The sequence below is a fragment of the Brachyhypopomus gauderio genome, chromosome 4 (genome assembly GCF_052324685.1).
Source record: "Brachyhypopomus gauderio isolate BG-103 chromosome 4, BGAUD_0.2, whole genome shotgun sequence".
Lineage (NCBI taxonomy): Eukaryota > Metazoa > Chordata > Actinopteri > Gymnotiformes > Hypopomidae > Brachyhypopomus > Brachyhypopomus gauderio.
The window spans coordinates 9954267-9977222 of NC_135214.1; the positions used below are offsets into that span (position 1 = coordinate 9954267).

General features: G+C 41.0%; 3 protein-coding genes across 8 annotated transcripts in view; all 3 read left to right on the top strand.

Annotated features, from left to right (window-relative positions):
* col6a3 (collagen, type VI, alpha 3) overlaps positions 1-22956 on the top strand; it is a 100808-nt gene that overhangs the window by 4585 nt on the left and 73267 nt on the right. For 5 of the 6 annotated variants that reach the window (XM_077002089.1, XM_077002087.1, XM_077002086.1 and 2 more), the window contains exons 3-6: positions 2163-2759; positions 5046-5639; positions 5836-6429; positions 6522-7124. In XM_077002089.1, the coding sequence (XP_076858204.1) occupies positions 2163-2759; positions 5046-5639; positions 5836-6429; positions 6522-7124 (2388 nt within the window). The remainder of the gene's footprint in view (positions 1-2162; positions 2760-5045; positions 5640-5835; positions 6430-6521; positions 7125-22956) is intronic. The other variant, XM_077002092.1, reaches the window with a different exon arrangement.
* LOC143511525 (collagen alpha-3(VI) chain-like) lies at positions 7186-8214 on the top strand (the record flags this gene model as incomplete). Its single annotated transcript, XM_077001130.1, has 1 exon — positions 7186-8214. A coding segment is annotated over one exon (669 nt), but the record flags the coding sequence as incomplete, so codon positions are not given.
* On the top strand, positions 8869-14084 carry LOC143511526 (collagen alpha-3(VI) chain-like). Its single transcript, XM_077001131.1, has 6 exons — positions 8869-10044; positions 10276-10866; positions 10978-11568; positions 11966-12553; positions 12689-13291; positions 14035-14084. The coding sequence occupies exons 1-6, from the start codon at positions 9435-9437 to the stop codon at positions 14082-14084; spliced, it is 3033 nt and encodes a 1010-aa protein (XP_076857246.1). The 5' UTR covers positions 8869-9434.

The window sequence follows — 22956 nt, forward strand, 5'->3', positions numbered from 1 at the left end:
GCCTTATGTCTGATGCTATAAATGTATTACATTCAATGTGTCTGCTCAACGAGGAAAATTACAAACATTAACAGTAAAAATGCTTCTTTTGCAATCTTTAAAAATGTGTTCACTAATAAGAAGATGCAAAGTTATATGCAGATATCAAAACCTATTCAAACATCTCCTTGGGGACCACACATTTAATTATTATTAAATAATACAAAAATAAAGCATTCTCCACCAAATCTCACAAAAGATAACATGTTAGAAACATTAATTAAAACAATGAACAAAATAATACATTACAATATTTTATATTAAATAAATATTTACATCAAATAAATAGCAATATGTAGATCTTGTATTTCAACATTTATACATTCTTGACTATTTTCAAGCAAATAATTTCACCGAGTAGCCCACTGCTACAAAAAATTATCCCAAATATTTGTAACTGATAGCTGGTACTGGACACAATCGCACAAGTTTACAAGTTTAATGAAGAGAATTAACAGAAAAGAACATCAAACGAATGTAACACCAAACCACACTAAGCATAACAAATACACACAACTACCAAACACGAAGAAACAGGGAAAGAAGCTAGCATAGCATTCAGACATGGGGAGAACTATACCAACATGAAGCTAAACATTACCATAATGACGGAAACACTGAGAAATACAGAGAAGGAGTGCTAACATACATAACCAAACTCTAAACACATGGACTAACCAAACGAGGGAACAAAGACAAACTCACGCACAACCAGAATACATACATGCATTCACAATAATTGACAAAAACTATGGACAAACAAAAGGGTTAAATGCACAGGCAATGATGAGTAACGAGAGACAGCTGACAATGATAACCAAAGGCCAGGACATAGATACATAGACATGACAGATAGAAGTGAAACCAAGGAAACCAAAAACAAAAAGGTGGGATTAAGGCACATAAAACCACGACAGGGGTAGAGGGCGGAGCCAGACGTGTCAATAATACAACTGAGGAGCCCACTGACACAAGGAATTATCCCAAGCACTACACCTGTCTAGCGAAGATTAACTTTGTTAAAAGATCCACATATAGACATTTAATACACAGTACAAAAAGCACATTTCACTGCACTACCAGGTGAGGTGACACAAATGAAAATTATATTAGTTTCATAGACAAATGTACACTATATAACTAGCAACTTAGTTAGACATTAGTCTAGTGTATACTGATTGATTATGAATAATTATAAAGAGCACCACCCTGAAATTTCAGGGAAATATGTATTTGATAGCTGGAATAGATGAAATGATCTCATTACCAAAGGTGAAGCTCAGAGTCTGTGCAGTGACCCAGTACCACTGGTTGAAATATATTTGCCACAGTAATTGGTTTAATTAACAAATGCTAATTTTATTGATCAATAGATATCAACAAATTAACGTTATAATGCATACACCACTCAAAAACCTGGTTTAGGTTCAGAGAGTTAATCAAGCTATTAACTGAATTCTCTCAATGAGCTTCAAGAGGTAGTCATGTGAAATGGTTTTCAGGTGTGCCTTATCAGGGTTAATTAGTGGAAGTTCAATTAGAGAATCCCAAGAGTGTGCAAAGCAGTAATCAGAGCAAAGGGTGGCTATTTTGAAAAAGCTAGAATATAAAACATGTTTTCAATTATTTCACTTTTTTGTTAGGTACATAACTCCACGTGTTCATTCATAGTTCTGATGCCTTCAGTGAGAATCTACAATGTAAATAGTCATGGAAATAAAAAAATGCATGCATAACATGGGCTTACCATCTCTTAGTTACCAAACATTTGCCACCTGAATAATAAAGCCAAGACAGAAAATCCTGTATTCTTTCATGGCTCCTCAAATGTCATAACTGGCTGCTCATCCTAGAAAACATGACGTAAAAAAAAAATTTAATAGCAAAAAATATCAAGAATGTAGAATTTTGAAGGAGAAATACCAAAAATAATAATAATGGGTTTCTTCATTGATTCAGTCCCCATGCAGCATGGTGTTTATGATGCACTGTGAAAATTCATCAATGTCTTGACACATGAAATCATGTGTGCACCGTGTCTTCTCACTCTCTTGCATTTTTAACCCTCACATTTTGCATTTTGCTTTGTGTTTGTTTCTCTTTCTTGTTCTCTCCTTTCAAAGCACAAGATTCCGCTGACCTTGTACTCTTAATTGATGGATCAGAGAACGTTGGAGCTGCCAACTTCCCTCGCGTCCGTGATTTGGCTCTGCGAGTGATTGAAGGGCTTGATGTGGGCAGGGACACGATCCGGGTAGCCCTCGTACTCTATAGTGCTAACCCAGAGACAAAGTTTTATCTCAATAGCTTTGACAACAAAGGAGACATCCAAAATATTGTGCAAGGGCTTGAATTCCCTGGTGGAGCTGATTCTAATCTTGGGGTGGCCTTGGAGGAGGTAACTGATAATCTGCTGGGCCCAGAGGCAGGTGGGAGGGCAGATGAAGGGGTACCCCAAGCCTTGGTAATTGTCAGTGCTGGGCAGTCCACTGATGATATCAGTGAGGGTGAACGAGCACTGAAGCAGGCCAATGTATATACATTTGTTGTTGCCATGGGCAGTTCAGCTATCGCCCAGTTACAGCCTATTGCAACCGACAAAAGCTTTGTTCTGCCTGTCCATGATATCAGAACAGTGGCCAGTGTGAGTGATCGACTGCTTCACAATATTAATGGGGTGGCCCAGCGCACCATTGTGATACACACTGAATTCACAGAAGGTATGTAAGTATGCAAGGAGGATGTCTGAAATTACACATGATTAGTAATTGCTTTTATTAAATAATGGAATAAATAAATAATAATAATAATAATAATAATAATAATAATATTTGACCATTAACATACGTAAAATGAAAAATTTCTTCTGAAAAAGTTCCTGGTTTGGGTAAAAAAAAATTTCTTGGAATAGTAACATTCATTCAATAATAACAAAATCAAAAACACCCATATTCATAACACCAAGCATAAGTTACCAAGGTTTAGTTGAGTTTAATATGAGTATTTAACACATTTATCTGCTTTTGTTTGGTGTTCTTCCATAAGTGAAATTACCTTTTCTTTATGATCTGTATTATGCAGTCATGCTGCATTACTTGACCACTTACATGAATAGGCTTTCCTGCTAAAAAAGGGCATGTAATATAGTTTTTTTTACATGGCATTACATGTATAATATGAACAAAGAATGTAAAAGGAGAAAGCAAACAGGGTTCTCCATCTGAAGAGCCTAATGAAATTGTAATTCTGCAAGGGTGAGAGGACACTGAGACGAGAGCTGAGTAATCAGAGATGTTTATTTAGCGATAACCACATTAAACATCAAACTTTATGGGATGAAGTCAGACCAATGATTGACAAGGACACAAACCAACACAGACACTTAAATACGCAAACATAAACTGGACACAGGTGCAATACATAATGTTAACAAGACACAGTGCCAAGTGACACGACTCACAGATACAAACTAATAAAAACAGACACACGCACTTACACACATAGACACAGACAGACGTAAACACACAGACAGATTCAGGGGCTTAAACAAACCGTGACAGAATGGTTAGGGTTAGGTATAGGTTTAAAGTGCACCAATTGAATGTTAGAGTGCACTAACCAGAACAACAGAGGTCAGTGCAACTTCAGTGATCCGCAAGACCACATTAACACAAAGGACTTTAAACATAACACACAGAAGACAACACACAGAACACAACACAGAGGGCACAAAACACAGAACATAACACACAGGTGATGTGGTCATTAAAGTACAACATGCACCACCTAAGTGGCTATGGCACAAACCAAAACATACAAGCATACAGCATTCTAGTGCAATCTGTGTAAATTCCCCTTTATTGGGAAAAACATCCACATCTCTATTTAAACATACTTTACTTGGCTGGACTTGACACAGTTTCTTAGTAAACTGTCTATGACACGTGCATTTGTATGTGTGTATTTATTGGATATTGCAAAACTATAAAGAATATATAATTACTCACTGATTAGGGTCTTATAGTAAGTCAAAAATAAATATATTGTTAATCATTCACATGTTAGCTACAAGAGCCAGAACAACAAGACTACACAGACAACACTGATCCCTGTAGAACTTCATCATTTGATCACAACCATGGCATCAGCTAATTGTTATTTGATATTAGATTGATAGTATTATGTCTTGACATCTATATGGATAACAAAGTGCTACAGGAACTCTTTGCAGTTCTCCTGAAAAGTACAAAGTAGTCAAATCATTTTTCATGACGTCAAGGGATTTATACAGTTTATATGGGAGGATATTTATGTGTGGCATTAATGTTTATTAACTTATTTTTTTCTGTGGGGGTTCTTTGATATTGTGTTCTTGTTTTTAGGAGTGCGGGGGTGAAAAACTAGTTTTGGATTTGGGTTAACAATTATTTGGTTAATTAATTATGGTTGGGCACTTTTTTGATAAACATTATATTCTTAGGGTGTAATTGTGGATGATCAATATTTGTGGTTGAGAAGTGATTGTAGGGGAGGTATATTTATGTTTGAGGAAAAATTCTGGTTGAGTAGTTATGCTACTTTTTGAGGAGCTGTTGTGCTTGAGAATTAATAACTTTCAATAGTTCAATCAGCCATAGCTATGATATGATTCTTATAGATAGGTGGCTTCTTCAGATAGTTTTGTTTTGGGGAATTTGGCAGCATAAGCTTTGTTTGGAAGGATACAAATAGAATTAGTTATTAATAAATTAATAGACTTGATCATATTTGCACTAATACCATGTTGACTGCACCCAGGAGAACATATGGGGTTTTTAAAGTTCATAAAAATGTGATTGACACACATGGAATTATCAAACATTACATGAATCAAAAATACAAAATAACAGTGCTAAAAGTTGACAGCAATAAAATTTAATAAAATTTTGTCTTTGTATAAAATGAACAATACAAGTTTCTCAGGTGACAAAAATAACATTTGTTACTTTGGCTCTTTCTCATTTTAGCCATGGCTGTTTCGAAGAGGGACATAATATTCCTCATTGACAGCAGCATGGGTGCCACTCTCGTCAATGCAATTCGTGAATTCATCAGAAAATTTATTGACACCATGCCAATTGGACCTGACCAGGTGCAAATTGGAGTGGCCATGTTTTCCACCACCCCAAGACTCGAGATTGACTTAAACTCATACAGCACAAAGGATTCCCTTATCTCTGCCCTCGCCCGAATTAAACCAAAACCATCACCTGATGTCAACATTGGTGCTGCCCTGGACTTTGTAAGGACCAACATGCTTATACCTGCGAAAGGAAGCCGCATTGAAGAAAGAGTTCCACAGCTTGTGTTGCTGATCACCAGCAAAAAGTCTAAAGACAGTGTCCAACAACCAGCTGAGGCCCTACAACGAATGGGTGTCTTGACCATGGCCACTGGTTCCCGGACTGCCGATGAAGCAGAACTCAAGCAGATAGCGTTTGATGAAAGCCTGGTGTTTATGCTGAAGGACTTCAGAATGTTGCAGCGTCATCCCAAACAGATTGTTTCACCACTATCTACGATTTCAGGTGTTGTTGTGACAGAAGGTCCAACCGAGCCAGGTAATATTTAGAAATTATTATTTAGATATAATATAAAAAATACATTACAAACTCAGTGCATCAATAATGCACACTCTTTGAAATAATTTTCTTTGAAACAATTTTATTTTATACCACATTCTCAGCTGATATATCACTGTAGTTCACATCACTGCCTTGTTTGCTGATAAATAATACTTGAATTCTCTTTCCACAGAAATTGAAATCACAACTATCCAAACCCAGCGAGTAGTACGGGACATTGTGTTCCTGGTTGATGGATCTGACTACGTTGGGAATAACCTGCCGGCTGTCCGAGACTTTATCTCCAGTGTAGTACAACGGCTAGATGTGCGGCCAGAACGAGTGCGCATTGGACTCATACAGTTTTCTGAGGGACAGAGGACAGAGTTCTATTTGAATTCTTATAGCACCAAACAAGATGTACTTGCTAAAATAGCTCAGTTACAACTAATGGGGGGAGATGTGTTAAATACTGGGGCAGCCCTAAAATACGCCCTAGCAAACCACTTCAAGACTTCAGCTGGTTCTCGTGTGAGCCAGGGGGTCCAACAGGTCTTGGTACTGATCACTGGAGGTCCATCTCAAGATGAAGTCAAGAGAGTTGCAGACCAAGTAGCTCTGGCTGGAGTCCTGACTTTTGCTGTTGGAGCTGGTCAGGTGGAGGAGACTGAACTAAAGAGAATCGCTTTTGTTGAAAATCTTGCATACTATGAGATGACTTTTGATGGCTTGCCAAATGTTGTTGAAAATATTATGACGCCACTCATTACTGTTGTTGGTGAGCCAGGTAAGACACCGAATATCTCAGTGTAGCAGCATGTTTACACATAAATATATATATATATAACCATAAATATTGTTTTCTTCTTTTGTCCACAGTTACTACTACTGTCACTGATCGTGGTGAAAGGGATGTTGCCTTTTTGATAGATGGCTCTGATGATGTTAGAGGAGACTTTGGATACATCCGTGACTTTATAATCAAAGTAATTGAACCCCTTGAAGTTGGTATTGATAAAGTGCGTATTGCAGTTGTCCAACACAGTGAAAAACCAGCTCCAAGTTTCTACCTAAATACCTACAAAACCAAAGAAGAAGTCTTGGGGGCTCTTAGACGACTTAGTCTGACTGGTGGCAGGAACCTGAATACTGGAGCTGCTCTAACATACATGAAAGACACTATTTTATCTTCCGCTTATGGTAGTCGAGCAAACCAAAATGTCCCCCAATTTTTGATTGTTCTGACTGGAGGGAAATCGAGGGACAGTGTAAGAGAACCTGCAGGTGCCTTAAAGACTGAAGGAGTTGTACCTTTTGGTGTTGGAGTGAAAAATGCAGATCCCAAGCAGATTGCAGCTATCTCACACAATCCATCATTTGCCTTCAATGTGAAAGAATTTAGTCAGCTCGGCACAGTGCAGCAAAAGCTCAACAGCTACGTGAGTCTACCAAAAGACCAACTCGAGGTTGTTCTGGAACAAGGTAAGGCACATTTTCTCTGAATGTAGATTGTTTAATTTGGTATTAAGCTATTGTTTTCTTTTCAAAGGCTCTTTTAAAAATTATTTATTGTATTTTAGTTCATACCGGTGAAATCCCAAAAGATGTTGTGTTCCTACTGGATGGTTCTGATGAGTCTAAAAATGGCTTCCATGCCATTTGTGATTTTGTTCAAAAAATTGTGGAGAGCCTCAGTGTAGAGGAGGGTAAAGACAGAGTTTCTGTGGTGCAGTACAGTGGCGAGCCCAGGGCGCATTTTTATCTCAATACTTATAAACAGAAGCAGGAAGCTTTAAATGCCATAAAAGTTTTGGAACACAAAGGAGGACAAATGGCAAACATTGGAGCTGCCTTGGAGTTTGTGAGGCATAATGTTTTTACTTCTTCATTGGGAAGTGGACGACTTCAGATACTTATTTTATTATCTAGTACATCATCTAGTGATGTGGTAAAAGGTCCTGCTATGGCTCTAAAAGATCTTGAAGTAATATCAATGAGCATTGGTGTGGAAACTGCAGATCTAAATGAGCTCAACAGAATCTCACTGCAACCCAGCTTCACATACACAGTCAGCAGTTTTGATGACCTTTCTAAAATTGAGCCACAAGTGATTTCATCTTTAAAGGCTGTTTCATTGGAATATATACCTGACACTGTAAAGCCTGAAATAGTTGGTAAGAACTTCCACATTTATGTTAAATTTATGAATTAAAATGCATTAGATGCATCTGACAATTATACAGTATGTATATGGCTAAATTGTGTTAGAATGTTCTCACTATGTTCCTTACCTCTGTTGTTTCTGCACTTGGCATGTTTTCTTTTGAAAACATGTCCACTCCATGAGAACATTTTTTCTTGCCAAGTCTCCATTCACACTATTGCCTTCCCCAGAATTTTGATAAACAAGTTCATTTTGAAGATGCCCTTCTTTATGATTTCAGAGTCATTTACTATGCTTTTAAACAATGATCCGGACACACTCTTTATACACATATTGTTTGTTGCATGTATTAAAACCCATTAGAATTTAATCAACTAAATTAAAATATATTTCAATATTTATGCATCTGTCCTGAAATGATGCAGGGAACAGCAAACGGGATATAGTATTTCTCTTTGATGGTTCGGATGATTCCAGAAACGGTCTACCTGCAATCCGTGAGTTTATTCGAAGAATGGCTGAGGATCTCGACATTGATGGAGGCAATGTCCGAATTGCTGTAGTACAGTACAGCGAAGATGCTTTGGTGCATTTCATATTTAATACTCACAAGAGCCAGAAAGACATGATACATGCAATAAGAAGTCTCAAACCCAAGGGTGGAACAACTCTAAATACTGGTGCTGCACTGAAGTACATCAAGTCAAACATTTTCAATGTTGCCTCTGGAAGCAGACACAAGAATAGAGTTCCCCAACTTCTTATTGTAATAACAGGTCAAGGGTCTAGTGATGATGTGACAGAACCCGCTGAAGATCTCAAAGTTTTTGGAGTTTTGTCCATTGCTATCGGACTGAAGAATGCAGTTAACAGAGAGCTAAAGAGCATAGCATATTCACCTAGATTTCTTTTTAATTTACCAGTCTTTGGTGAACTCTTGTCTATACAACCAGAAATCCTTTCCTTTATCAAATCCAAAATGGCAAAAGAGCCCCCTACTATTGTTGGTAAGAACTGTGACCTTCTTCAAGATGTCATTTTTGATTCACATTAACTTTTTATGACAGAATAGTTTGTATATGAATTTTAGTTTAATTGAAGGGAAATCAATGGATCACCTTTGTTTCTCTACGCTTTTTGCTCTGCTAGGCCGTTTTATGGATTCAGACACTCCTGGTCTCTTTGTTAAGATCTGTTTTGTTTTAAATGATACCTTCGTTCTTCATTCCTTCTAGTCCAAAACACTTCAGATTTTTTGATACGTTTGTTTTGGTCCTTTTTTGTCTTGGAATATTGCTTGCATAATATGAAGATTTTTCTTCAGCTTGAACTCTTCCTTGAGTCAATGATTTCTTAATCATTGTTGATATTCATTTGCTGGAAACTCCTAATCTTCAACCTTTACTTGCCTTGGTCGCTTGTTAGTTTTTATTACCTTCGTAGATTTGCACCAGGAAATTTGCTAATATCATTCATTCACAATGAAACCTTTTCAATCTTTTAATTCTAATATTCTAATAATGCAATATTAATGAACTATGTATCTATATTAAACCATGGAAATGTCAAAATAAAGAAAATAGTCTCTAATTTATCTTATTTTAATAAATGTTAACAAAGCAATTTCTATGTGTTTCCTAGTTGAATTAGATGCATCACAGAGAGACATTGTTTTTCTGCTGGATGGGTCTGACTACACTAAAAATGGATTTCAAACCATGTGTCAGTTTGTTGGAAGAGTGGTGGAGAAACTCAGTGTTGGACAGAGTGCAGACCGAGTGTCTGTGGTGCAGTACAGTACACATGCACAGGTTCATTTTTTGCTAAATACACATTACTCAATGCAAGACATTCTCAGGTCAATTGAAAGCCTGCAACACCAAGGAGGTCCCCTTAACACAGGAGCAGCACTTGATTATGTTAAAAAACATGTGTTTACTGTGTCTTCTGGAAGTAGACACTTAGAGGGTGTTCCTCAGATTCTTATTCTGATAACTGGGGGCAGGTCTCAGGATGATGTTCGACCTGCAGCGGCTTCACTTAAACAGAACAATATTGTAGCATTCTGTGTGGGGACTCACAATGCAGATGTGATTCAACTTCAAATGATTTCAAACACTCCCAGTCATACCTTTACTGTCCCTTGGTTTGATGAACTTCAAAATATTGAACAGAACTTTATGTCATATATAAAAAGAGTGCCTCATCAACCAGTGAGACTGGAACCAACTATATTGGGTAAGAATGATTTTAATTAATCTTTATAAATCTTTATACATCTCTTGGTCAGAATTTATTTACAGAGTTGGGTTTACAGAAATTGTGATATTTATGAACAGTGGGATTTATGTGGCATTTTAAAACAGGAGCATCAGTTTTATTCTCTGCTTTCCTGGATATATGAGTGTTTGTTATGTTGCCTTTACTTCTTTCCTTTAAAAATGCTAGCTTTTTTCCTTTTCACAACAGATGGTGGTAGAAGAGATATTGTATTTTTAATTGATGGCTCTGACAACACGAAGGGAAGTTTCTCGAGCATACAAAACTTTATCCAGATGTTGGCAGAGAGACTAAGCTTGGGCCAGAATAGAGATCATATTTCTGTTGTCCAATACAGTGATAATGTAACTGTGGATTTCTTTTTAAATACACATTCATCAAGAGAGGATATTATTGACAGTGTTCAACGCCTGCGACACAAAGGAGGAAAATACCGTAACACTGGGGCAGCCCTGCAATATGTAGTGGATGAAGTCTTTAATGTCATCTCAGGTAGTAGAAAGTTTGAGGGTGTTCCACAAATTTTGATTCTTTTAACTGCTGGACGGTCTAGAGATGATATCAGAGGCACAGTCAAAGCTCTTAAGAAAATGGGAGTCATTCCCATAAGTGTTGGTACCACAAATGCTGACACTCTTGAACTACAAACAGTATCCCACGAACCAAATTACTTTTTCATAACTAACTTTGACAATCTTTTCACAATTAAAGAAGATATTTTGGCTTTAATAAAAGGAGCTTCAGTCAAACCAATGGCTACTACTGTTCTTCCGAGTATTGGTAAGAGATGGCATTCTTTATTTTTGTCACTAGCATACTTTATTGAGTTATGCAGTGCATTAAGTATAACTGTAATTAAATTTTTTTAACATGTGTCATTTTGTATTCCAGAATCTGTTGTTTCAAGGGATGTTGCATTTCTTGTGGATGGGTCTGACGATTCTAGAAATGGCTTTGAAGCTATTCGTGGCTTTATCCAAAAGGTTGTTGAAAATCTTAGTATAGAGGAGAATGGTGATAGAGTTGCCCTGGTCCAATACAATAGAAATGCCACTGCCAATTTTTATCTCAACTCCTATTCATCTAAAAATGAGGTGCTGAATTCAATGCGCTCAGTGAAGCACAAGGGTGGAAGACCATTGAACAGTGGTGCTGCTCTTCAATTTATTAGAGACTATATTTTCACTCCATCATCTGGAGGCAGACGTTTGGAAGGTGTACCTCAGATTCTATATATGTTTTGCGGTGGGCGATCAAATGATGATATCAGGGGAGCTTCACAAGCATTAAGGGATGGTGACGTGAAGATCTTTACTATTGGGACAAGAAATGCTGACACTTTAGAGTTGCAAACAATGTCATCTACACCAGCATTTGCTTTTTCCATCCATGACTTTAACTACGTAGACAGCATCTACCAAAATGTTGTCTCTGTTTTGAGTGGTGCTGGAGAAATTCAAGAGCAGATCACAACATCTGAGGGTAAGAATTCTACTGAAGGAAACATAATGTAAAATATATAAGAATATAATATAAAAATATAATATAAAATAAATAAATCGTATATAAAATATAATATAAAAAACAATTTGGATTTTTTCATGATTCTGTGTTCTCATTTGTGTTCTGTGTGTGTATGAAGTAAGCTTCAAGACTAGCTAAATAAAAAAACATATTTCAGAGGACAACTTCAATTTACAACTTTAGTTCTTAATAATTTAACTCCTATTGATAATAAGCAGCTTTTCTATACTGTGATAGCAGTCTCATCTATGAAGCTTTGTGCTGTTTGTCCAAGCCCCATCTGTACTGTGTTCATCCTATCACAAACTGTCACCAGCATACTTACATATGAAGCTTTTTGCTGTTTTTATCCTAGCCCAAATTGTGACTGCCAAAGCAGACATTGTCTTCCTCATTGATGGGTCTGATGATGCTCAAAACCATTTTGAAGCAATACGAGGATTTGTGGCCCATTTGGTGGACAATTTTGATATCGGTCATGACAAGGATCAAATTGCTGTTGTACAATTTAGCAACACTGCAGTAACAAGTTTCAATCTCAATACTTATACATCGACTGCTGAGGTAGAAAATGCTGTACAAAACCTCATACAACAGGGTGGAAGACCACAATATATTGGATCAGCTATTCAGTTTGTGAAAAACAATGTATTGACTCCCAAAAATGGAAGTCGCGGAAATGAAGGTGTAAAACAGATTCTTGTGATACTGGCAAGTGGGAGATCAAGAGACTCCCCAATAGAACCTGCCAGCATATTAAAAAATGCTGGGGTAACAGTGTTTGCCATTGGATCAGGTCTTGCAGATCAAAATGAAATGGAGGCAATTTCTTCACAAGCAGATTTTACATTTGAAGTCCCTAATTTTCATAATTTGCAGAGTATTCAACAGAGCCTATTGAAAAAATTTGCAGAAGTGAAACTTAAAGAGGAAATAGTTCATGGTAAGGAATATTTCACATTTTATCATTCTTAGAATGGTTGTCATATCAAAAAGTAAACCTTTTCAAAGTTAAATTTTGTATAAAAATTATGGAATGCTTTTGCAAATAATTAAACATTTGCTTTGTCATCTTCAGCTGTTGCAGTTCAACCAAAAGAGTTAAAAAGAGATATCGCTTTCCTTGTGGATGGCTCAGACAATGCTAGAGAAGGATTTCAAACATTGTGTGATTTTCTCTACAATTTTATAGCAAATCTGATTATTGGAATTAATGATGACAGAATTGCAGTTATTCAATACAGCAATGTAGCTGTGGCAAATTTTTATCTAAATTCATTCTCAAAAAAGGAAGATGTACTAAATGCTGTAAAAGGGCTCACTCACAGGGGTGGGAGACCCCTCAATACAGCTAATGCACTTTGGTATGTAAAAAACAATATTTTTGTAACTTCATCTGGGAGTAGAAGAAGTCAGGGAGTGCCGCAAATACTGATTGTGATGACAGCAGGACAATCAAGAGACAACATCACTGAAGCAGCCAATAATCTCAAAAGTCATGGCGTGTCAATAATTGGAATAGGGATAAAAAACTCGAATTTTGATGAAGTGAAAAAGATTTCATCTAAAGACAAACATTTCTTTGTGAAGGACTTTACTTACCTACCAGAAATTCAAAGGCAGCTGGTAACTGTATTAACAATCAATTTGTTAGAGGAAACTACAGAAGAGCAAACAAGTGGTAAGTTCTGTATGAAGGTAAATCTGTTGCTTGAGTGTGAAGGACATGATCTGAGAACTTGTAAAATAAAATCTATACTTGTATTTTTAATTTGAAAACTTGTAAACTAAAAGTTGCACTACAAAAAGGATGATTGCTAAGGTCAGAGCCAGTGATCACTGAGCTGCAGTTAGCTAGCTAGTTTGTTATCTTTGTTAACCAGCTGGTTAGTTTCCCTTCACATTTTCTTAGACAGGCCAACTCTATTATAATGTGTCTGGGCAATATTAGCATAACTAGCAATCTAGCTAGCTAAGATAAAGTCATAACGGCATTACAACTCAAGTGTTCAAGTGACTTTTTCCATCATATTTTAATATTGATGACTTAATGTGGTTTGCCATGTTTGTAGTATTAGCAAAACAATGTGCATAAAATAAATGTACCGTCATTTGGTGTGGCATCATTGACTGAGATTAATCAGGGATAATTTCTCTGTGTCAAGAAATTTTTTGAACGTTTCTGATTAATCACAAATTATGGCACACCCCCACTGCCCCACTTCCCTTACAAGTGCACAAATCAGTTTTGCAACAAGTACACTGAGATATGTGTTGCAAAAGTTGAGGCGGGCAGATTTGAAGTTGTACTTAATTAGTTTACAAAAAAACAAGTGCAACTTTTAGTTTTCAAGTTCTCAAATAAAAAATACAAGAACAGATTTTGTTTTATAAGTTCTCAAATCATGTTCTTCACGTTCTCAGGTTTAGCAACAGATACACCCTCACAGTTCTGTGTGGACTCACAAAAATAAATGAAACAATGAATGAAACAATGAACATTTGACACCAATGATGAAATATATATATTTTGCTCTATTTTTATGTTATGTAGGAAAGCTGCATAAAAATTATGATGTAGTATTTCTTCTGGACGGTTCCGATGGCACTAGGAGTTCTTTCGCAGCAATGCGTGACTTTGTTCAAAGAACGGTTGAGAGGCTGAGTGTGTCAGAGGAGGGAGACCGTGTGTCGGTAGTCCAGTTCAGCAGAGACCCAGAGGCTCATTTCTATCTTAACACATACGCCACAAAGGAAGACGTTCTAAACACCGTTAGAAGTCTGAGGCACAAAGGAGGAAGAACGTTGAACACGGGGGCGGCTCTCCAGTACATCAGAGACAATGTCTTTACTGCCGCCTCCGGTGGCAGACGACTGGAAGGAGCGCGACAGATACTGGTCCTGCTGACAGGTGGACGGTCGTTTGATGACGTTGACACCTCCGCCTCTGCTCTTAAGGATCAGGGAGTCTTAATCTTTGGAATAGGATCGAGGGGCTCTGATAGCAGGGAGCTTCAGAGGATTTCTTATGACCCCAGTTACGCTCTGTCTGTGTCAGACTTCACTGAGCTCCCAAATGTCCAAGAGCAACTTTTGACATCGGTAGAGGCTGTTTCTGTTCCCATCACTCCTCCAACACCATATACCATTGGTAGGCATTTGTGAAAGCTCTTTATGCCTTGTTTTAATGTGAATGTTTTCATGGTGCTTTTTTGATTTGAAGTTTGCTCCATTTCATGGTGAGAGGAATCGGTGGCCTTGAGCTGCTTCATTGCTGCAACACGAGCCCCATGAACTCTGAAACATTCTAGGCGAGAGTCTCTGTTGTCTTGACTACTGCAACTGATGCATTTATTTAACCAAAATGTGTGTGACTAAAATGGCACTGTTTTCTTCCTAGTTCAATATGACATGCCCCGAAAGGACATTGTCTTTCTTCTGGATGGTTCGGATGGCACAAGGAAAGGATTCCCTGCCATGCTTGAATTTGTGCAAAACCTAATCCAAACCTTTGATGTAGACGAGAGCAGGGACCGCGTTTCCGTTGTGCAGTACAGTAGAGAGCCCGAGGCCCATTTCTATTTGAATACCTTCTCAACAAAGGAGGAGGTCCTTGACAATGTCAAAGGCATAAGACACAGAGGAGGGCGACTACTCAACACCGGCTCCGCTCTCCAGTATGTGAGCGACCACGTGCTCACTGCCTCTGCCGGCAGCAGGCGTCAGCAAGGTGTCACACAGGTTCTTATCCTGCTCAGTGGGTCACGGTCAAGTGACAACGTAGATGAACCTGCTACTGCCCTGAAAGAAAGCGGGGTCTTGATTTTTGGTGTTGGCACTAGGAATTCAAGCAGAGAGGTTCAGAAAATTGTCACTGATCCCACATTTGCTCAGTCTGTTCCCGAGCTCTCTGACCTCGCAAGAGTCCGGCAGCAGTTTGTCACATCTCTCGGCAAAGGGCTGTCTGAGGTAACACCGATCATAACGACAGACATAGGTAAGGCAGATTTCCACAAATGTCTTACAAATGCCCACACGACCAGTGCTGAAATTCCATACTCGATTATTAGCATGTTGGGCGTCATTTTAGCATGTAAATTCATCATGCTGATGATTTTATATGGTGAAAGGGCAGGTTAGCGCATTGTGCAGGGGTCTTCAGTCAGGGCTTCAGACTGAACTGCCGATCTTCGTGTCCCAGAAGTCCTCCTTCGGGATTCTCAGGCGCAGTTTTCTTTCCATGGGCCCCGCGATCTAAACGTCACATAATATAGCCAAAGTCCAAGTCTGCATTACTCAGCCAAACGTGTGCTGCAATGCATGCGCACCAAAATAGCTCTACCCACCTTGTCCAAGCCAAGGGAGTGAAGTAATCCAAGCTTTAAGATCGGCAGTGAATAGCGCAGGAGAGAAGAGAATGTCCTTTTTAATTATACTGTAGCCCTTCCAAAGGTGTTCATGTTTGAAAAACAAACTAGTGATGTTGATGTGACTTTGTTTTTTCTCTTTTCACTGCCCATAGCTCACAAACGAGTGGCCAAGAGGGATGTAGTATTCCTTCTGGACGGTTCCGATGGCACTAGGAGTTCTTTCGCAGCAATGCGTGACTTTGTTCAAAGAACGGTTGAGAGGCTGAGTGTGTCAGAGGAGGGAGACCGTGTGTCGGTAGTCCAGTTCAGCAGAGACCCAGAGGCTCATTTCTATCTTAACACATACGCCACAAAGGAAGACGTTCTAAACACCGTTAGAAGTCTGAGGCACAAAGGAGGAAGAACATTGAACACGGGGGCGGCTCTCCAGTACGTCAGAGACAATGTCTTTACTGCCGCCTCCGGTGGCAGACGACTGGAAGGAGCACGACAGATACTGGTCCTGCTGACAGGTGGACGGTCGTTTGATGACGTTGACACCTCCGCCTCTGCTCTTAAGGATCAGGGAGTCTTAATCTTTGGAATAGGATCGAGGGGCTCTGATAGCAGGGAGCTTCAGAGGATTTCTTATGACCCCAGTTACGCTCTGTCTGTGTCAGACTTCACTGAGCTCCCAAATGTCCAAGAGCAACTTTTGACATCGGTAGAGGCTGTTTCTGTTCCCATCACTCCTCCAACACCATATACCATTGGTAGGCATTTGTGAAAGCTCTTTATGCCTTGTTTTAATGTGAATGTTTTCATGGTGCTTTTTTGATTTGAAGTTTGCTCCATTTCATGGTGAGAGGAATCGGTGGCCTTGAGCTGCTTCATTGCTGCAACACGAGCCCCATGAACTCTGAAACATTCTAGGCGAGCGTCTCTGTTGTCTTGACTACTGCAACTGATGCATTTATTTAACCAAAATGTGTGTGACTAAAATGGCACTGTTTTCTTCCTAGTTCAATATGACATGCCCCGAAAGGACATTGTCTTTCTTCTGGATGGTTCGGATGGCACAAGGAAAGGATTCCCTGCCATGCTTGAATTTGTGCAAAACCTAATCCAAACCTTTGATGTAGACGAGAGCAGGGACCGCGTTTCCGTTGTGCAGTACAGTAGAGAGCCCGAGGCCCATTTCTATTTGAATACCTTCTCAACAAAGGAGGAGGTCCTTGACAATGTCAAAGGCATAAGACACAGAGGAGGGCGACTACTCAACACCGGCTCCGCTCTCCAGTATGTGAGCGACCACGTGCTCACTGCCTCTGCCGGCAGCAGGCGTCAGCAAGGTGTCACACAGGTTCTTATCCTGCTCAGTGGGTCACGGTCAAGTGACAACGTAGATGAACCTGCTACTGCCCTGAAAGAAAGCGGGGTCTTGATTTTTGGTGTTGGCACTAGGAATTCAAGCAGAGAGGTTCAGAAAATTGTCACTGATCCCACATTTGCTCAGTCTGTTCCCGAGCTCTCTGACCTCGCAAGAGTCCGGCAGCAGTTTGTCACATCTCTCGGCAAAGGGCTGTCTGAGGTAACACCGATCATAACGACAGACATAGGTAAGGCAGATTTCCACAAATGTCTTACAAATGCCCACACGACCAGTGCTGAAATTCCATACTCGATTATTAGCATGTTGGGCGTCATTTTAGCATGTAAATTCATCATGCTGATGATTTTATATGGTGAAAGGGCAGGTTAGCGCATTGTGCAGGGGTCTTCAGTCAGGGCTTCAGACTGAACTGCCGATCTTCGTGTCCCAGAAGTCCTCCTTCGGGATTCTCAGGCGCAGTTTTCTTTCCATGGGCCCCGCGATCTAAACGTCACATAATATAGCCAAAGTCCAAGTCTGCATTACTCAGCCAAACGTGTGCTGCAATGCATGCGCACCAAAATAGCTCTACCCACCGTGTCCAAGCCAAGGGAGTGAAGTAATCCAAGCTTTAAGATCGGCAGTGAATAGCGCAGGAGAGAAGAGAATGTCCTTTTTAATTATACTGTAGCCCTTCCAAAGGTGTTCATGTTTGAAAAACAAACTAGTGATGTTGATGTGACTTTGTTTTTTCTCTTTTCACTGCCCATAGCTCACAAACGAGTGGCCAAGAGGGATGTAGTATTCCTTCTGGACGGTTCCGATGGCACTAGGAGTTCTTTCGCAGCAATGCGTGACTTTGTTCAAAGAACGGTTGAGAGGCTGAGTGTGTCAGAGGAGGGAGACCGTGTGTCGGTAGTCCAGTTCAGCAGAGACCCAGAGGCTCATTTCTATCTTAACACATACGCCACAAAGGAAGACGTTCTAAACACCGTTAGAAGTCTGAGGCACAAAGGAGGAAGAACGTTGAACACGGGGGCGGCTCTTCAGTACGTCAGAGACAATGTCTTTACTGCCGCCTCCGGTGGCAGACGACTGGAAGGAGCGCGACAGATACTGGTCCTGCTGACAGGTGGACGGTCGTTTGATGACGTTGACACCTCCGCCTCTGCTCTTAAGGATCAGGGAGTCTTAATCTTTGGAATAGGATCGAGGGGCTCTGATAGCAGGGAGCTTCAGAGGATTTCTTATGACCCCAGTTACGCTCTGTCTGTGTCAGACTTCACTGAGCTCCCAAATGTCCAAGAGCAACTTTTGACATCGGTAGAGGCTGTTTCTGTTCCCATCACTCCTCCAACACCATATACCATTGGTAGGCATTTGTGAAAGCTCTTTATGCCTTGTTTTAATGTGAATGTTTTCATGGTGCTTTTTTGATTTGAAGTTTGCTCCATTTCATGGTGAGAGGAATCGGTGGCCTTGAGCTGCTTCATTGCTGCAACACGAGCCCCATGAACTCTGAAACATTCTAGGCGAGCGTCTCTGTTGTCTTGACTACTGCAACTGATGCATTTATTTAACCAAAATGTGTGTGACTAAAATGGCACTGTTTTCTTCCTAGTTCAATATGACATGCCCCGAAAGGACATTGTCTTTCTTCTGGATGGTTCGGATGGCACAAGGAAAGGATTCCCTGCCATGCTTGAATTTGTGCAAAACCTAATCCAAACCTTTGATGTAGACGAGAGCAGGGACCGCGTTTCCGTTGTGCAGTACAGTAGAGAGCCCGAGGCCCATTTCTATTTGAATACCTTCTCAACAAAGGAGGAGGTCCTTGACAATGTCAAAGGCATAAGACACAGAGGAGGGCGACTACTCAACACCGGCTCCGCTCTCCAGTATGTGAGCGACCACGTGCTCACTGCCTCTGCCGGCAGCAGGCGTCAGCAAGGTGTCACACAGGTTCTTATCCTGCTCAGTGGGTCACGGTCAAGTGACAACGTAGATGAACCTGCTACTGCCCTGAAAGAAAGCGGGGTCTTGATTTTTGGTGTTGGCACTAGGAATTCAAGCAGAGAGGTTCAGAAAATTGTCACTGATCCCACATTTGCTCAGTCTGTTCCCGAGCTCTCTGACCTCGCAAGAGTCCGGCAGCAGTTTGTCACATCTCTCGGCAAAGGGCTGTCTGAGGTAACACCGATCATAACGACAGACATAGGTAAGGCAGATTTCCACAAATGTCTTACAAATGCCCACACGACCAGTGCTGAAATTCCATACTCGATTATTAGCATGTTGGGCGTCATTTTAGCATGTAAATTCATCATGCTGATGATTTTATATGGTGAAAGGGCAGGTTAGCGCATTGTGCAGGGGTCTTCAGTCAGGGCTTCAGACTGAACTGCCGATCTTCGTGTCCCAGAAGTCCTCCTTCGGGATTCTCAGGCGCAGTTTTCTTTCCATGGGCCCCGCAATCTAAACGTCACATAATATAGCCAAAGTCCAAGTCTGCATTACTCAGCCAAACGTGTGCTGCAATGCATGCGCACCAAAATAGCTCTACCCACCGTGTCCAAGCCAAGGGAGTGAAGTAATCCAAGCTTTAAGATCGGCAGTGAATAGCGCAGGAGAGAAGAGAATGTCCTTTTTAATTATACTGTAGCCCTTCCAAAGGTGTTCATGTTTGAAAAACAAACTAGTGATGTTGATGTGACTTTGTTTTTTCTCTTTTCACTGCCCATAGCTCACAAACGAGTGGCCAAGAGGGATGTAGTATTCCTTCTGGACGGTTCCGATGGCACTAGGAGTTCTTTCGCAGCAATGCGTGACTTTGTTCAAAGAACGGTTGAGAGGCTGAGTGTGTCAGAGGAGGGAGACCGTGTGTCGGTAGTCCAGTTCAGCAGAGACCCAGAGGCTCATTTCTATCTTAACACATACGCCACAAAGGAAGACGTTCTAAACACCGTTAGAAGTCTGAGGCACAAAGGAGGAAGAACGTTGAACACGGGGGCGGCTCTCCAGTACGTCAGAGACAATGTCTTTACTGCCGCCTCCGGTGGCAGACGACTGGAAGGAGCGCGACAGATACTGGTCCTGCTGACAGGTGGACGGTCGTTTGATGACGTTGACACCTCCGCCTCTGCTCTTAAGGATCAGGGAGTCTTAATCTTTGGAATAGGATCGAGGGGCTCTGATAGCAGGGAGCTTCAGAGGATTTCTTATGACCCCAGTTACGCTCTGTCTGTGTCAGACTTCACTGAGCTCCCAAATGTCCAAGAGCAACTTTTGACATCGGTAGAGGCTGTTTCTGTTCCCATCACTCCTCCAACACCATATACCATTGGTAGGCATTTGTGAAAGCTCTTTATGCCTTGTTTTAATGTGAACGTTTTCATGGTGCTTTTTTGATTTGAAGTTTGCTCCATTTCATGGTGAGAGGAATCGGTGGCCTTGAGCTGCTTCATTGCTGCAACACGAGCCCCATGAACTCTGAAACATTCTAGGCGAGCGTCTCTGTTGTCTTGACTACTGCAACTGATGCATTTATTTAACCAAAATGTGTGTGACTAAAATGGCACTGTTTTCTTCCTAGTTCAATATGACATGCCCCGAAAGGACATTGTCTTTCTTCTGGATGGTTCGGATGGCACAAGGAAAGGATTCCCTGCCATGCTTGAATTTGTGCAAAACCTAATCCAAACCTTTGATGTAGACGAGAGCAGGGACCGCGTTTCCGTTGTGCAGTACAGTAGAGAGCCCGAGGCCCATTTCTATTTGAATACCTTCTCAACAAAGGAGGAGGTCCTTGACAATGTCAAAGGCATAAGACACAGAGGAGGGCGACTACTCAACACCGGCTCCGCTCTCCAGTATGTGAGCGACCACGTGCTCACTGCCTCTGCCGGCAGCAGGCGTCAGCAAGGTGTCACACAGGTTCTTATCCTGCTCAGTGGGTCACGGTCAAGTGACAACGTAGATGAACCTGCTACTGCCCTGAAAGAAAGCGGGGTCTTGATTTTTGGTGTTGGCACTAGGAATTCAAGCAGAGAGGTTCAGAAAATTGTCACTGATCCCACATTTGCTCAGTCTGTTCCCGAGCTCTCTGACCTCGCAAGAGTCCGGCAGCAGTTTGTCACATCTCTCGGCAAAGGGCTGTCTGAGGTAACACCGATCATAACGACAGACATAGGTAAGGCAGATTTCCACAAATGTCTTACAAATGCCCACACGACCAGTGCTGAAATTCCATACTCGATTATTAGCATGTTGGGCGTCATTTTAGCATGTAAATTCATCATGCTGATGATTTTATATGGTGAAAGGGCAGGTTAGCGCATTGTGCAGGGGTCTTCAGTCAGGGCTTCAGACTGAACTGCCGATCTTCGTGTCCCAGAAGTCCTCCTTCGGGATTCTCAGGCGCAGTTTTCTTTCCATGGGCCCCGCGATCTAAACGTCACATAATATAGCCAAAGTCCAAGTCTGCATTACTCAGCCAAACGTGTGCTGCAATGCATGCGCACCAAAATAGCTCTACCCACCTTGTCCAAGCCAAGGGAGTGAAGTAATCCAAGCTTTAAGATCGGCAGTGAATAGCGCAGGAGAGAAGAGAATGTCCTTTTTAATTATACTGTAGCCCTTCCAAAGGTGTTCATGTTTGAAAAACAAACTAGTGATGTTGATGTGACTTTGTTTTTTCTCTTTTCACTGCCCATAGCTCACAAACGAGTGGCCAAGAGGGATGTAGTATTCCTTCTGGACGGTTCCGATGGCACTAGGAGTTCTTTCGCAGCAATGCGTGACTTTGTTCAAAGAACGGTTGAGAGGCTGAGTGTGTCAGAGGAGGGAGACCGTGTGTCGGTAGTCCAGTTCAGCAGAGACCCAGAGGCTCATTTCTATCTTAACACATACGCCACAAAGGAAGACGTTCTAAACACCGTTAGAAGTCTGAGGCACAAAGGAGGAAGAACATTGAACACGGGGGCGGCTCTCCAGTACGTCAGAGACAATGTCTTTACTGCCGCCTCCGGTGGCAGACGACTGGAAGGAGCACGACAGATACTGGTCCTGCTGACAGGTGGACGGTCGTTTGATGACGTTGACACCTCCGCCTCTGCTCTTAAGGATCAGGGAGTCTTAATCTTTGGAATAGGATCGAGGGGCTCTGATAGCAGGGAGCTTCAGAGGATTTCTTATGACCCCAGTTACGCTCTGTCTGTGTCAGACTTCACTGAGCTCCCAAATGTCCAAGAGCAACTTTTGACATCGGTAGAGGCTGTTTCTGTTCCCATCACTCCTCCAACACCATATACCATTGGTAGGCATTTGTGAAAGCTCTTTATGCCTTGTTTTAATGTGAATGTTTTCATGGTGCTTTTTTGATTTGAAGTTTGCTCCATTTCATGGTGAGAGGAATCGGTGGCCTTGAGCTGCTTCATTGCTGCAACACGAGCCCCATGAACTCTGAAACATTCTAGGCGAGCGTCTCTGTTGTCTTGACTACTGCAACTGATGCATTTATTTAACCAAAATGTGTGTGACTAAAATGGCACTGTTTTCTTCCTAGTTCAATATGACATGCCCCGAAAGGACATTGTCTTTCTTCTGGATGGTTCGGATGGCACAAGG